At 41.4% G+C, this 13,744-nt stretch overlaps 1 protein-coding gene across 1 annotated transcript; it reads left to right on the top strand.

Moving 5' to 3' along the window:
- The first annotated feature begins 788 nt into the window (after window positions 1–788).
- LOC146271570 (myosin heavy chain, fast skeletal muscle-like) lies at window positions 789–13,450 on the top strand. The gene is made up of 39 exons (XM_084706564.1): window positions 789–1,007; window positions 1,221–1,364; window positions 1,481–1,637; window positions 1,913–1,940; window positions 2,338–2,452; window positions 2,788–2,880; window positions 3,076–3,139; window positions 3,241–3,339; window positions 3,467–3,570; window positions 3,710–3,848; window positions 3,964–4,082; window positions 4,237–4,386; window positions 4,560–4,730; window positions 5,053–5,356; window positions 5,497–5,561; window positions 5,723–5,810; window positions 5,915–6,032; window positions 6,114–6,237; window positions 6,508–6,644; window positions 6,897–7,152; window positions 7,243–7,485; window positions 7,583–7,759; window positions 7,913–8,058; window positions 8,260–8,350; window positions 8,510–8,899; window positions 9,239–9,365; window positions 9,547–9,665; window positions 9,839–10,035; window positions 10,169–10,352; window positions 10,483–10,648; window positions 10,744–10,868; window positions 10,967–11,275; window positions 11,432–11,635; window positions 11,726–11,851; window positions 12,216–12,386; window positions 12,534–12,638; window positions 12,724–12,819; window positions 12,970–13,101; window positions 13,321–13,450. Exons 1-39 carry the CDS (start codon window positions 801–803, stop codon window positions 13,336–13,338), a joined length of 5,808 nt encoding a protein of 1,935 aa, XP_084562690.1. The 5' UTR covers window positions 789–800; the 3' UTR covers window positions 13,339–13,450.
- Window positions 13,451–13,744: the final 294 nt, after the last annotated feature.

The raw sequence follows: 13,744 nt of genomic DNA, 5'->3' as shown, positions 1-13,744 counted from the left end.
AGCATCCATGGACAGATAGCTTCAACCTCTGTGGTAAGATACTTCAACTCTTTGTATTGTTCATTCACATAATGTCTTTTATGATACCAAACTCATTGCTAAATGTTGTACTTACACTCCAAGTAAATGCAAAGTGTTGGATTAAGCCATGGTATTTTAACGTTACATGGCAATTTACATTTCAATTAAAGTTGGTTGAGTCAACTTTTAATTGAAGACAGTAGCTGTACAATGACGTTTTTATGAGGACCGTTTGCGAGATCCAAATTAGACTCAAGAGCAACCCAAATGTATGCTCCTATACATTGTATTGTAATTAGAAATGTGCATTTCATTTAGGACATCCAGAGGAGAAGCTTAATTTTGTTCACTATTGATACAACTGTATTTGTAATATCTATTTTTAGAATACATTATTGGCATGTGAGTACTAAAAACACACATTTCTTCCAGTGTCAACTAAGAGTCTGATTCATCTGGAAGGGGAAGACCAGGTGAGACATAATTTGATGCTACATACAGAACTGATGTATACTGTTTAAAACTAGTGTACAGTACTGATCAAAGGACTGCTATGTTAATTGTGGACAGTAAAGTGAGAAGTATAATTGTCCGAACCAATCTTTTTTTCTCCAATCTTCATTGCCAGCTAAGTGGCATCCTCAAGGCTTTTTAGATATGTTGTTTTGACCTGATTTAAGTGAATAAGCAATTGTAAAACTTGTATAAGATGCAAATAAGAGTACTATGGTTGATTTAAGGTGATGATAAATACACTTGTCTTCCAGTAAACCGCCACCATGAGTACGGACGCGGAGATGGCCCAATATGGCAAGGCCGCCATTTACCTTCGTAAACCTGAAAAGGAGAGGATTGAGGCCCAGGCTGCACCATTTGATGCTAAGAATGCCTGCTATGTGACTGATGCCAAGGAGCTGTACCTCAAGGGTCTGGTTGTTAAGAGGGAGGGCGGGAAGTGTGACGTGAAAATCCTTGACACTGATGAGGTAAGACGATTTGATCAGTTTGGTTGTCAAAGAATTAAAAAGAGGTTTACAGCAAGTCAATGCAGTGATAGTCTGTATGTCCACAACATGAGCGACATTAATTGACAATCTTTACCCATTTATTTAAATAACTATGCAGCCATTCCAATTGGCTTCTCAGATTGCCACATTTCTGTCCTAACATAACTTTAACTATGTGTCTGCCCATTTTAGACTAAAACCTTTAAAGACGCGGATGTCTACAACATGAACCCCCCTAAGTATGACAAGATTGAGGACATGGCCATGATGACCTACCTCAATGAAGCTTCTGTCCTGTATAACCTCAAAGAGCGTTATGCCGCATGGATGATCTACGTAAGAAAACTGCCTGTTCACATAAGCCACCTCAAGGAAGCAAATGACAGAACAAATAAAATATAAAGCACTTGAGCTCAAATATCTATGTATTAATTTGCCTTCTGCTCACACAGACCTACTCTGGGCTCTTCTGTGCCACGGTGAACCCCTACAAGTGGCTCCCTGTGTATGACATGGAAGTGGTCAACGCCTACAGAGGGAAGAAGCGTATGGAGGCTCCACCCCACATCTTCTCCGTCTCTGACAACGCCTATCAGTTCATGTTGACTGGTATGAACTCTCACTGATGGATGGAGGATGGATGCATGGTTTAACTGATTAATTAACTGGTGAACAGTGAGATAAATTGATTGATGGGTGATGCATCGTCAGATGGATTGATAAAGAGTTCAAGAATGATAGATTAAGGGATGCATGGATGAATTTAGGAATGGATGGATGATAGCGAAGATATGCTGGTAAAATACAGTAGCCAGCACAATGTAATTTACAATGTCATTTACAATGGAGTTACACATGACTTTTATTTGAATTGTTTCTTGCAGATCGGGAGAACCAGTCCGTCCTGATTACGTGAGTAAAGACTTTTTCTTTAATATGTGTATGGTTTCTTATGTAAAAACACAATAGCACATAATTTCTAATAAAAAGAGATCAACCTGAGATATTTCTCAATGTAAGTAAGTAAATAAGACTTTATTTATATAGCACATTTCATACAAAAATTGCAGCTCAAGGTGCTTTACATAAAATCAACAAAAACTATAATACAAGTGATAAAAGTAATAGAGCTAAAACATATAACAAACCAGACTAACCGCACTCTATCTGCGGTCTCTCTAATCCGTCTTAAATCCGACCTAAAGAACATGTAGAACCTTTTTGACTTTATGTTTATTAGTTAGAACACTTGTCAGTACTTAGATTTCAAAGTTATGAAGACTAAATTAAACCATTTTTCCATCTTCAGTGGAGAATCCGGTGCTGGAAAGACTGTCAACACCAAGCGTGTCATCCAGTACTTTGCCACCATTGCTGTTTCTGGAGGTGACAAGAAGAAGGAAGCAACTCCTGGCAAAATGCAGGTAAGTCGTGACATATGCTCTATGATAATCACAGCCCTAATACATTTTCTTTGTGGTTTATGTTTTATAAATATCAATATATTTAGCAATGGTTACTATATACTTTGCATGATGTATATCTTCAGAATGTTTGAAACTATTAAAAGAGGTATGGAGCTTTCTAAGACTACATGGTAACTTGCGAGTCAACCCTGAATAAACAAATTCACTTGAACACCGTGGGCTATATATAAAAAATATACTGTATCTTTTCAATACTGGAATGACAAACTTAATGCAGAAGGATAAGAGTTACAAGATACAAGATAAGGACCAACTGGTTTGTCTCCCTTCAGGGTTCTCTTGAGGATCAGATCATTGCAGCTAACCCTCTACTGGAGTCCTACGGTAACGCCAAGACAGTGAGGAATGACAACTCCTCTCGCTTCGTAAGTTTGATAGTTGAAGACTGCTATTCTATGCTTATCACTTCACACGTTTACATGTACTATCTTTTTGTCACTTACAATCATGCTGTGGTAACAGGATAATATACATTGGAGCGCAAGCTGGAGGAGAATACACTGTAGGCAGTTACTTTTATTCTTGACACCCTTGCCTTGACAGTTAATGTTGTCTTTTAGGGTAAATTCATCAGGATTCACTTCCACACTACTGGCAAATTATCTAGTGCTGACATTGAGACCTGTGAGTTGGCTTGAATTCTTCAGAAGTTCTTACCAAAATCAACTATATGATGTCCATTTACTTTATGTAAAAATGTCTTTCTTATTTTCTTTCTCTCACAGACCTGCTGGAGAAGTCCAGAGTAACCTTCCAGCTGCCTGATGAGAGAGGCTACCACATCTTCTACCAGATGATGACCAACCACAAACCTGAACTTGTTGGTGGGTCACTGCAGGGATGAAAATACTACATTATGTTGTATTCGCTCCTTTGTTCATTCATGAAAGGTGCAATAACTAACACAAGCTGGCATCAGGTAATAATCATTTCAGTTTTGTGTCTCCATAGAAATGGCGCTCATCACTACCAACCCCTACGACTACCCCATGATCAGCCAGGGTCAGATCACTGTGGCCAGTATCGATGACACGGTTGAGCTTGACGCCACAGATGTGAGTTACAAAAAATATTTAAACTGAGCAATTTGAAATACAAAATGTAACATGGTAGACACTGAATCAGGACATGAAGAAACCTCATAGATTGTATGTCTAAAATATGCTATTCTTTTATCTCCCTTTCACCGGCTAGGACGCTATTGATATCTTAGGCTTCAATGGTGAAGAGAAGATGAGCATCTACAAGCTGACTGGTGCTGTTATGCACCACGGCAACCTGCACTTCAAGCAGAAGCAGCGTGAGGAGCAGGCTGAGCCAGATGGCACAGATGGTGAGTCTCACTTCCTCCTTCTACACTTTTCTCAAACTGCTATTTCATATTTTGATGTATAATTACAGTAACTCATAGTTAGTATTTGATAATCATTCATAATTTCCCACTCCAGTGGCTGACAAAATCGGTTACCTTCTGGGTCTGAACTCAGCTGACATGCTGAAAGCCCTGTGCTACCCCAGAGTGAAGGTCGGCAATGAGTATGTGACCAAGGGTCAGACAGTGCCTCAGGTAAGAATAGACTTGAGAGCAGTGATTTTACAATAAGACGTTTCTTTTTACTTGTGATGTGTTTGTAAAAAGAAATACTTAGCATGAAATGAATACAATTGAATAACATTCGTGTAAGACAGTGAAAGTAACTTTTTGCATTGATGTTACACAGGTGAACAACTCAGTGAGTGCTCTGGCCAAGTCCATCTATGAGAGGATGTTCTTGTGGATGGTCATCCGCATCAACCAAATGTTGGACACCAAGCAGCAAAGGAACTTCTTCATTGGTGTGCTCGACATTGCTGGGTTTGAGATCTTTGATGTGAGTTTGTACATACTGTTGTAGTACTGTATATTCACTATGTTTAGTTACTTAGGTGAGAAAGAGACCAAGAAACTCTGTGATCTACTTGAAGGAAATCATTTAAAGAACAGATAATAGGCAAAAACACTGGGATCCTAAAAATAAAAAAATCTTAACGTACCAATTCCCAGTACAACAGCATGGAGCAGCTGTGCATCAACTTCACCAATGAGAAACTGCAACAGTTCTTCAACCACACCATGTTCGTCCTGGAACAAGAGGAGTACAAGAAGGAGGGCATCATCTGGGAGTTCATTGACTTTGGCATGGACTTGGCTGCCTGCATTGAGCTCATTGAGAAGGTGAGCTGTGTGTATAAATTACCCAATGGGTCTTTAAAGTACATTGTAAGCATATGAGGTAAATGTGAAGAACAATAAATACTGGACATTTGTTGAATTCATAATAAAAGAGCTCACCATATCTATAATGCAAATGTGCCCTGTACGTCTAGTCTACACAGTACTTTTTTTCTGTACAAATAACCAAAATTTTAGGTTCTTGCAACTACACAAGTTAGTTCTTTGATGAGTTATGTTATTACAGTAATTGTTTTTTTCTAGAATAGAAATGTGGTTTACTTTGAGGAAACAGATTCTTATCTGATGTGTGTTTTCTCCCCAGCCAATGGGCATTTTCTCCATCCTGGAAGAGGAGTGCATGTTCCCCAAGGCTTCAGACACTTCCTTCAAGAACAAGCTGTATGACCAGCATCTTGGTAAGACCAAGGCATTTGAGAAGCCTAAACCAGCAAAGGGCAAGGCCGAGGCCCACTTCTCCCTGGTCCACTATGCTGGTACAGTGGACTACAATATCACTGGATGGCTGGAAAAGAATAAGGATCCCCTGAACGACTCTGTGCTTCAGCTGTATGGAAAGTCTTCAGTCAAACTTTTGGCTGCGCTCTATCTTGCTGCTCCACCTGAGGGTTAGTATAGTTGAACTAGGATCCAAAATATCATCATACATTCAATCTTAACACATATTTACATGCCTTGTCATGGATAAACATGTTTGTTAAATACTTTTTTTCAACAATATGTATTGTGCTGCTTCAATTCTTGACAGACACCTCAAAGAAAGGAGGCAAGAAGAAGGGAGGTTCCATGCAGACTGTGTCCTCTCAGTTCAGAGTGAGTGGGATTTGTATGTCATTTATGATAGATTGAATAGTTTTGCATCACTGACTTATACTCACTTAAATGCTTGTAAATTGTAGTCTGTCTGATCATAAACACTGTAGCTTGATCACAAAAAATATCTGAGATCAATTGCCTTTGCAAAAACCTTACAGGAGAATTTGGGCAAGCTGATGACCAACTTGAGGAGCACCCACCCTCATTTTGTGCGTTGTCTGATCCCCAATGAGTCAAAGACTCCAGGTAAAACATCATGTTATGTCAGTATAACACTTCTAAAATGATTAAGTATCAAGTACATAATTTGTCTTTAAGACATTACTTCACCGTAAACGTTTTGATTCCAGGTTTGATGGAGAACTTCCTGGTTATCCACCAGCTGAGGTGTAATGGTGTGCTGGAGGGTATTAGGATCTGCAGAAAGGGCTTCCCCAGCAGAATCATCTACGCTGACTTTAAGCAGAGGTAATAATAAACACATACATTTGCGATGTAGTTTCTGTAAATAAGCAGACATGTTGAGAAATACATTTTCTATCTTTACAGATACAAGGTATTGAATGCCAGTGTCATCCCCGAAGGCCAGTTCATGGATAATAAGAAGGCTTCTGAGAAGCTGCTTGGGTCAATTGATGTAAACCATGAGGAGTACAAGTTTGGACACACCAAGGTAAATCTTGATGATGGGATACTTGCAACTGATGTTTGTGACTTATTTAACTGGTAGACATTCAAAATGGAATCGAGAGGAATCCAACAATCTTAGTGTGATAATACTTGTGAGAAATACACAGTTTTTAAAATCCTCAGCAAGTCATTTCATTGGCAGATATTTGATCCTAATATCATACATAACCTTTGTTATCTACTTAGATAGCAATATGTTAACACCAGCAGTGTGTGTTGTTTATTCAAGTTTTGTATCATACCTCTGTTTCAGGTGTTCTTCAAAGCTGGTCTGCTTGGTGTCCTTGAGGAGATGAGAGATGAGAAGCTTGCTACTCTGGTAACCATGACGCAAGCTCTTGCCCGTGGATACCTGATGAGAACTGAGTTTACCAAGATGATGGCGAGGAGGTGAGATGGAGTTGATAAAAGGAAATATATGGATTCAAGTATTTGCATTCAAATTTTGTTTTTAGGGACTGATACATTTTGACTACGAAGCTATTGTTAGAATAATGATGTAAACTAGTAATTTTGGAAGGATGTCCATCTTAGGTTTAAGGAACGGTAGACATTACATGTAGGAATGGGTTAGGGTAATGACTTTACATTGCTTAATTTGTATTGAGCTAAACAATTACCGTGTCTATCTCTTATTATCAGAGAGTCTGTCTTCACCATCCAGTACAATGTCCGCTCATTCATGAACGTGAAACACTGGCCATGGATGAAGGTCTATTACAAGATCAAGCCTCTCCTGCAAAGTGCTGAGACTGAGAAGGAGCTGGCCAACATGAAAGAGGACTATGGGAAGTGCAAAGCTGCTCTTGAAAAGTCTGAGGCTCGCAAGAAGGAGCTTGAGGAGAAGATGGTGTCCCTCCTGCAGGAGAAGAATGACTTGGCTCTCCAAGTAGCATCTGTAAGTGAAATACACATACACACACCACACACACACCACACGTCTATAATGTCATACACATTGGCTTACCCACAAACTTTCTTCTCTCAGGAATCAGAGAATCTGAATGATGCTGAGGAGAGATGTGAGGGTCTGATCAAGAGCAAGATCCAGCTGGAGGCCAAACTCAAAGAGACAACAGAAAGACTGGAGGATGAAGAGGAGATGAATGCTGAGCTGACAGCCAAGAAGAGGAAGCTGGAGGATGAGTGCTCTGAGCTGAAGAAGGACATTGATGATCTGGAGCTTACCCTGGCCAAAGTGGAGAAGGAGAAACACGCCACAGAAAACAAGGTATCAACATCTCACTGATAGCAATATAGGAAATGTTGACTAACTGTACTCTTCATAAGGTCTGAATTGACCATCAGGTTATTGCTGTCTTGTGCAGGTTAAAAACCTGACTGAGGAGATGGCATCTCAAGATGAGAGTGTTGCCAAGCTGACCAAGGAGAAGAAAGCCCTGCAAGAGGCCCACCAGCAGACACTGGATGACCTGCAGGCAGAGGAGGACAAAGTCAACACTCTGACCAAGGCCAAGACCAAGCTGGAACAGCAAGTTGATGATGTGGGTCAAGTCATACATTTTAACGTTTTTATCCTTACTTTTATCTCACAAAATTCACGTTTTGAGATTAGAGATTCAGATGAACATATAATTGTTTAAACATTAGTATTAACTATTAATTAACTCTAACTCTAATTAACTGTTGTCCTCCAGCTTGAAGGTTCTCTGGAGCAAGAGAAGAAGCTCCGTATGGACCTTGAGAGAGGCAAGAGAAAGCTGGAGGGAGACCTGAAACTGGCCCAGGAGTCCATCATGGACCTGGAGAACGACAAGCAGCAGTCTGATGAGAAGATCAAGAAGTAAGTAACTAATAAGATACCTTAGAGATATAAATTACTTCATTATTTCCCATGGTCATGAAGTTTGAAATTTGGAAATACACTTATTTTGAAATACTAACCGAATACAACTGTGAAACTGTGTATGCAACTGTATGCTTTTGGTTTGACCATTCTTTTACAATGACACAAAACCAAAACCTCTGACATTGTGCTCCGTAGGAAGGACTTTGAGACCAGCCAGCTCCTCAGCAAAATTGAGGATGAGCAGTCTCTGGGTGCCCAGCTGCAGAAGAAGATCAAGGAGCTCCAGGTACGCTCGTAGTTACCAGACCCCAGACAAGTAATCTTTCCTGTTTTGTCTTGGATTAAATTTGACTGGCTTATATTTAAAATCCACATTGTCAATCATATCCGTTTCCTCTTGTATGTGGGCCAGAATTTTGAGACTTTGACCCTAAATCTACTGTAGGCTCGTATTGAGGAGCTGGAAGAGGAGATTGAGGCTGAGCGTGCTGCTAGGGCCAAGGTGGAGAAGCAGAGGGCCGATCTGTCCAGGGAACTTGAGGAGATCAGTGAGAGGCTGGAGGAGGCTGGAGGCGCCACAGCTGCTCAGATTGAGATGAACAAGAAGCGAGAGGCTGAGTTCCAGAAACTGAGACGTGACCTGGAGGAGTCCACCCTTCAGCATGAGGCCACAGCCTCAGCCCTGAGGAAGAAGCAGGCTGACAGTGTGGCAGAGCTGGGAGAGCAGATCGACAACCTGCAGCGTGTCAAACAGAAGCTGGAGAAAGAGAAGAGTGAATTCAAGATGGAGATTGATGACCTCTCCTCCAACATGGAGGCTGTTTCCAAGTCTAAGGTCAGTGAGGACACATAACAATCACAGAATCAGCCCAAATATGATGGGTTTCCAAGATTAGGGTTTGAGTAGTCTCAGGATCTGAAATCTGACCTCTTGTTAACCTTCAAAGTTTCATGTCTATTGATAACATTATATTGATTCCTATCCATGTGAGCATTTTGTCTGGCATACATGAGAGACACTAAATGTCTCAGTTTCATTGGCTGATTAATTTTCATTCAATATTATTATGGTTTGGGTTAGTGAAGAAAAGCCAAATAACACAATCTATACACTGTTTGCATTAATCTGGTTATGAGTCAGGATCCAGTGTCTTTAAAACATGGTGTTCCGCAGGGCAATCTGGAGAAGATGTGCCGTACCCTTGAGGACCAGCTCAGTGAGCTCAAGACCAAGAATGATGAGAACGTTCGCCAGGTCAATGACATCAGTGGACAGAGAGCCAGACTCCTCACTGAGAATGGTAAATTCAGTAAATCAAGAACAATTCCTTCATCAAAAGTAATGAAAATACATATTTCAAATTTAGTACTGTAAATGGTCAGGAAGATAATAATACAAAGTAATCATATGAAAAAGAACTTGACGTCAAGCGAGGTCAAGTGAAGGCTTGACCTGACAAGAACTTACTAAATTCCCCAAAGGTGAGTTTGGTCGCCAGCTGGAGGAGAAGGAAGCCCTGGTGTCCCAGTTGACCAGAGGCAAGCAGGCCTACACCCAGCAGATTGAGGAACTCAAGAGACATGTTGAGGAGGAGGTCAAGGTAATCCTCAAACCTGAAGAATTGCATTTAAGGCACTGGCTGATTGGATTTTTTACCAAGTCCATATCTATTTCTTGGTATATTATTAGTTTGGAAACCAATCTAAATGCATTAACTTGTATAGTTCTCACTGATCAAGTCAACACAGCTGCCCCTTTTTATTTCCCTTTAAGGCTAAGAATGCCCTGGCCCATGGTGTCCAATCTGCCCGCCACGATTGTGACCTGCTGAGGGAGCAGTTTGAAGAGGAGCAGGAGGCCAAGGCAGAGCTGCAACGTGGCATGTCCAAGGCTAACTCTGAGGTAGCTCAGTGGAGGACCAAGTATGAAACTGATGCCATCCAGAGGACAGAGGAGCTGGAAGAGGCCAAGTAAGTCTATGAAAGCCTGCCCTCAGGCAACAATACACAAATCAGCTACAACATTATTTGACAGTATTGTCAATTACTGCAAGCCTGCCATCAGGACAGGACATCTTTACAATACTGCTCTTGTACCTAACAGAAAGAAGCTGGCTCAGCGTCTCCAGGAAGCTGAGGAAACCATTGAGGCCACCAACTCCAAATGTGCCTCTCTGGAGAAGACCAAGCAGAGGCTGCAGGGAGAGGTGGAGGACCTCATGATTGATGTTGAGAGAGCCAATGGCCTGGCTGCCAACCTGGATAAGAAGCAGAGGAACTTTGACAAGGTGACAATGGGAAAAATACCTGAATCTGCAACACGTTGCTCAAAACTGTTATATGACACGTTTTTTAGCCCTTGCATAGTCATTTGTAATTCAATTGTTAAAGGCTGCTTTGGTGTGTGCTACCTCCTAGGTTCTTGCAGAGTGGAAGCAGAAGTTTGAGGAGGGCCAGGCAGAGCTGGAGGGAGCTCAGAAGGAGGCTCGTTCTCTCAGCACAGAGCTCTTCAAGATGAAGAACTCCTATGAGGAGGCTCTTGACCAGCTGGAGACTCTGAAGAGAGAGAACAAGAACTTGCAACGTGAGATAAATGTTGTGTGTGGTGCTTTTCCCCACCTCTAGTACATCTGATTATATATTTTTGAATCAAGCAATGTTTCTTTTTTTCAATTACAGAGGAGATTTCTGACCTGACTGAGCAGATCGGAGAGACTGGCAAGAGCATCCATGAGCTGGAGAAGGCCAAGAAGACAGTGGAGACAGAGAAGTCTGAGATCCAGACGGCTCTGGAGGAGGCTGAGGTACAAATTCCACAATATTCCAGAATGAAGTAGAAAAAATAAACACTTTTAGAAGTAACTTAACTAAGAATGACATTGCAAATTGTTTCTTTATTCAGGGAACCCTGGAGCATGAGGAATCCAAGATTCTGCGTGTGCAGCTGGAGCTGAACCAGGTCAAGGGTGAGGTGGACAGAAAGCTGGCAGAGAAGGATGAGGAGATGGAGCAGATCAAGAGGAACAGCCAGAGGGTGACGGACTCCATGCAGAGCACCCTGGACTCTGAGGTCCGCAGCAGGAATGATGCTCTGAGAGTCAAGAAGAAGATGGAGGGAGACCTGAATGAGATGGAGATCCAGCTGAGCCATGCTAACCGCCAGGCTGCTGAGTCCCAGAAGCAGCTGAGGAACGTTCAGGCACAGCTCAAGGTACTGTGATTGTTGGCAACAGTTCACCTAAAATTACTAAAATCATTCTTTCAGTTCAATAACATTTGATATATTCACTTACTTACATAACTGAAACAAACACCAATGCTAAGCTCCTACACTGCATTTATTTGAACCTCTTTGTTTGTTCTCTAGGATGCCCAGTTGCACCTGGATGATGCCGTCCGTGCCGCAGAGGACATGAAGGAACAGGCTGCCATGGTGGAACGTAGAAACGGTCTGATGGTGGCTGAGATTGAGGAGCTGAGAGCGGGTCTGGAGCAGACAGAGAGAGGCCGCAAAGTGGCTGAGCAGGAGCTGGTGGACGCCAGCGAGAGAGTGGGACTGCTGCATTCCCAGGTGCGGAAAACATCCACAAACACACACAAATAGGTAACATCCCTAACAAAAGTTTTGTTTATTGTTAAATCCATGTGTACTCTCTTTCAGAACACCAGCCTGTTGAACACCAAGAAGAAGCTTGAGTCTGACCTGGTTCAGGTGCAGGGAGAGGTGGACGACATTGTCCAGGAGTCCAGGAACGCTGAGGAGAAGGCCAAGAAGGCCATCACTGATGTGAGTCTGGATAACCTAGTAGTACAGTCACTATTCAGTCTGCTACTTTACTTACTCCATCATCAAGGCTGTGTCATAGCAATATGGAACCACCAAAATCGTCCTACAGTAGCCTATGCCTTTGATAACATACCTTCCCCCTTGTGGCCATGATCTGCTGACTGTTTCACAACTTATGTTTTCACAATTCTACTGTCAACCCCCACTGATCCATCTAAGTACAATGCAGAAACTGGTTAGATTTATACAAAGTTCATTTCTGATAAGGATTGTTAACTGTTGGTTGGGTCAATCCACGAGTATATGGTCTAGATACTGTGTGAGTAGTTCTTCAGTTCAACCAAGCGGTATTGTGTTGTTGCAGGCGGCCATGATGGCAGAGGAGCTGAAGAAGGAGCAGGACACCAGCTCTCACCTTGAGAGGATGAAGAAGAATCTTGAAGTGACAGTCAAGGACCTGCAGCACCGTCTTGATGAGGCAGAGAACCTAGCCATGAAGGGTGGCAAGAAGCAGCTCCAGAAACTGGAGTCCAGGGTGAGTTTGAAAACATTTGAATATTCCCTGTGTAACCTTGATGGAGGTAAGCTTTTTCTGGTGTATTTAGTCCTGCGTAATGCTGTTAAATAGGGCCTTTTAGCATGGGAGTGATGGATTCACCACAACCTTATGTTCTCCACACAGGTGCGTGAGCTGGAGACAGAGGTTGAGGCTGAACAGAGGAGAGGTGTAGATGCAGTCAAGGGAGTCCGCAAGTATGAGCGTAGAGTCAAGGAGCTGACATACCAGGTAACAACATACTCATTACACTCTTTATAACATCTTCAGCATTTGTGCGAACATGAACAAGTAATACACTTTTATTTTACTTCAGACTGAGGAGGATAAGAAGAATGTAGCCAGACTTCAGGACCTGGTGGATAAGCTGCAGCTTAAAGTGAAGGCTTACAAGAGACAGGCTGAGGAGGCGGTAAGTCTAATAATGTATTTGACCCTTGCAAAAATACATTTAATCTTCCCTAATATCTGTACCAATTATGTATTTCTTGTCTGAACAATTCCAGCAGCAGGTAGATTGGCAAAGTTTTTATTAAATATTTTTTATATGAATTCCTCCAAGGAGGAGCAGGCCAACTCCCACATGTCCAAGTTCAGGAAGGTTCAGCATGAGCTGGAGGAGGCTGAGGAGCGTGCTGACATCGCTGAGTCTCAAGTCAATAAGCTCAGAAGCAAGAGTCGTGACTCTGGAAAGGTAAAGACTTGCTGATGTCACACCAAGGGTTCATAAATATACCTCATGGGACCTCATAAATAACACTTTTAAGCAATTAAGTCACTGATACTCAAAGTACATATTGTATTTGAAGTTTTAGTGTTAGATTTTTTCCTAGTCAAAATGTAACATCTTATGAGTGTTCTGTGTGAAAGTAAAATTATGGATAATCACTAATTGGTTTTATCTTTCTCTCAGGCAAAAGAAGCAGAATAGACCTGACAAGATCTGACATACCAAACCATTGTATACTTCATAAAATATGATTACATATAGTGGTGTTTTGAACTGAATGTAAACAATAAAGTATACATATTTATCATCATGAAGAAAAGTTATGTCCCATTTATTCCAAAACCACATGCATTGTTACTGGATTTTAGTTTAGGATAATCATTATGTTCTATGTTATGTGACCGGCACAGACACAGTAACAATGTGCCAAACTGTAGTACAACAATCACAAATGTTGATACTAGTGATGCATCACAAGTAAAATACTGGCCCGAAACCGTAACTTCAGGATGTACCTGGACAAAATTTACTTCTGAAATTGTCATACTTGTTTTGCCTATTTAAAAAAATAAAAAATAATGGGAATTTCAGCAGTAAAGCTCAGCTT

The sequence above is a fragment of the Hypomesus nipponensis genome, chromosome 10 (assembly GCF_054491055.1).
Source record: "Hypomesus nipponensis isolate SF chromosome 10, ASM5449105v1, whole genome shotgun sequence".
Taxonomy (NCBI): Eukaryota; Metazoa; Chordata; class Actinopteri; order Osmeriformes; family Osmeridae; genus Hypomesus; species Hypomesus nipponensis.
The sequence above is the reverse complement of the archived record's forward strand: the minus strand, read 5'-3'. Positions and strand labels throughout refer to the sequence as shown.

Excerpts from the sequence above, each read along its gene's own strand:
- LOC146271570 (XM_084706564.1), top strand. The coding sequence starts at position 801 with ATGAGTACGGACGCGGAGATGGCCCAATATGGCAAGGCCGCCATTTAC. Across the intron at positions 10,353-10,482 it reads AGCAGAGGAACTTTGACAAG|GTTCTTGCAGAGTGGAAGCA; the intron begins GTGACAATGGGA and ends GCTACCTCCTAG. Across the intron at positions 11,636-11,725 it reads TGGGACTGCTGCATTCCCAG|AACACCAGCCTGTTGAACAC; the intron begins GTGCGGAAAACA and ends ACTCTCTTTCAG.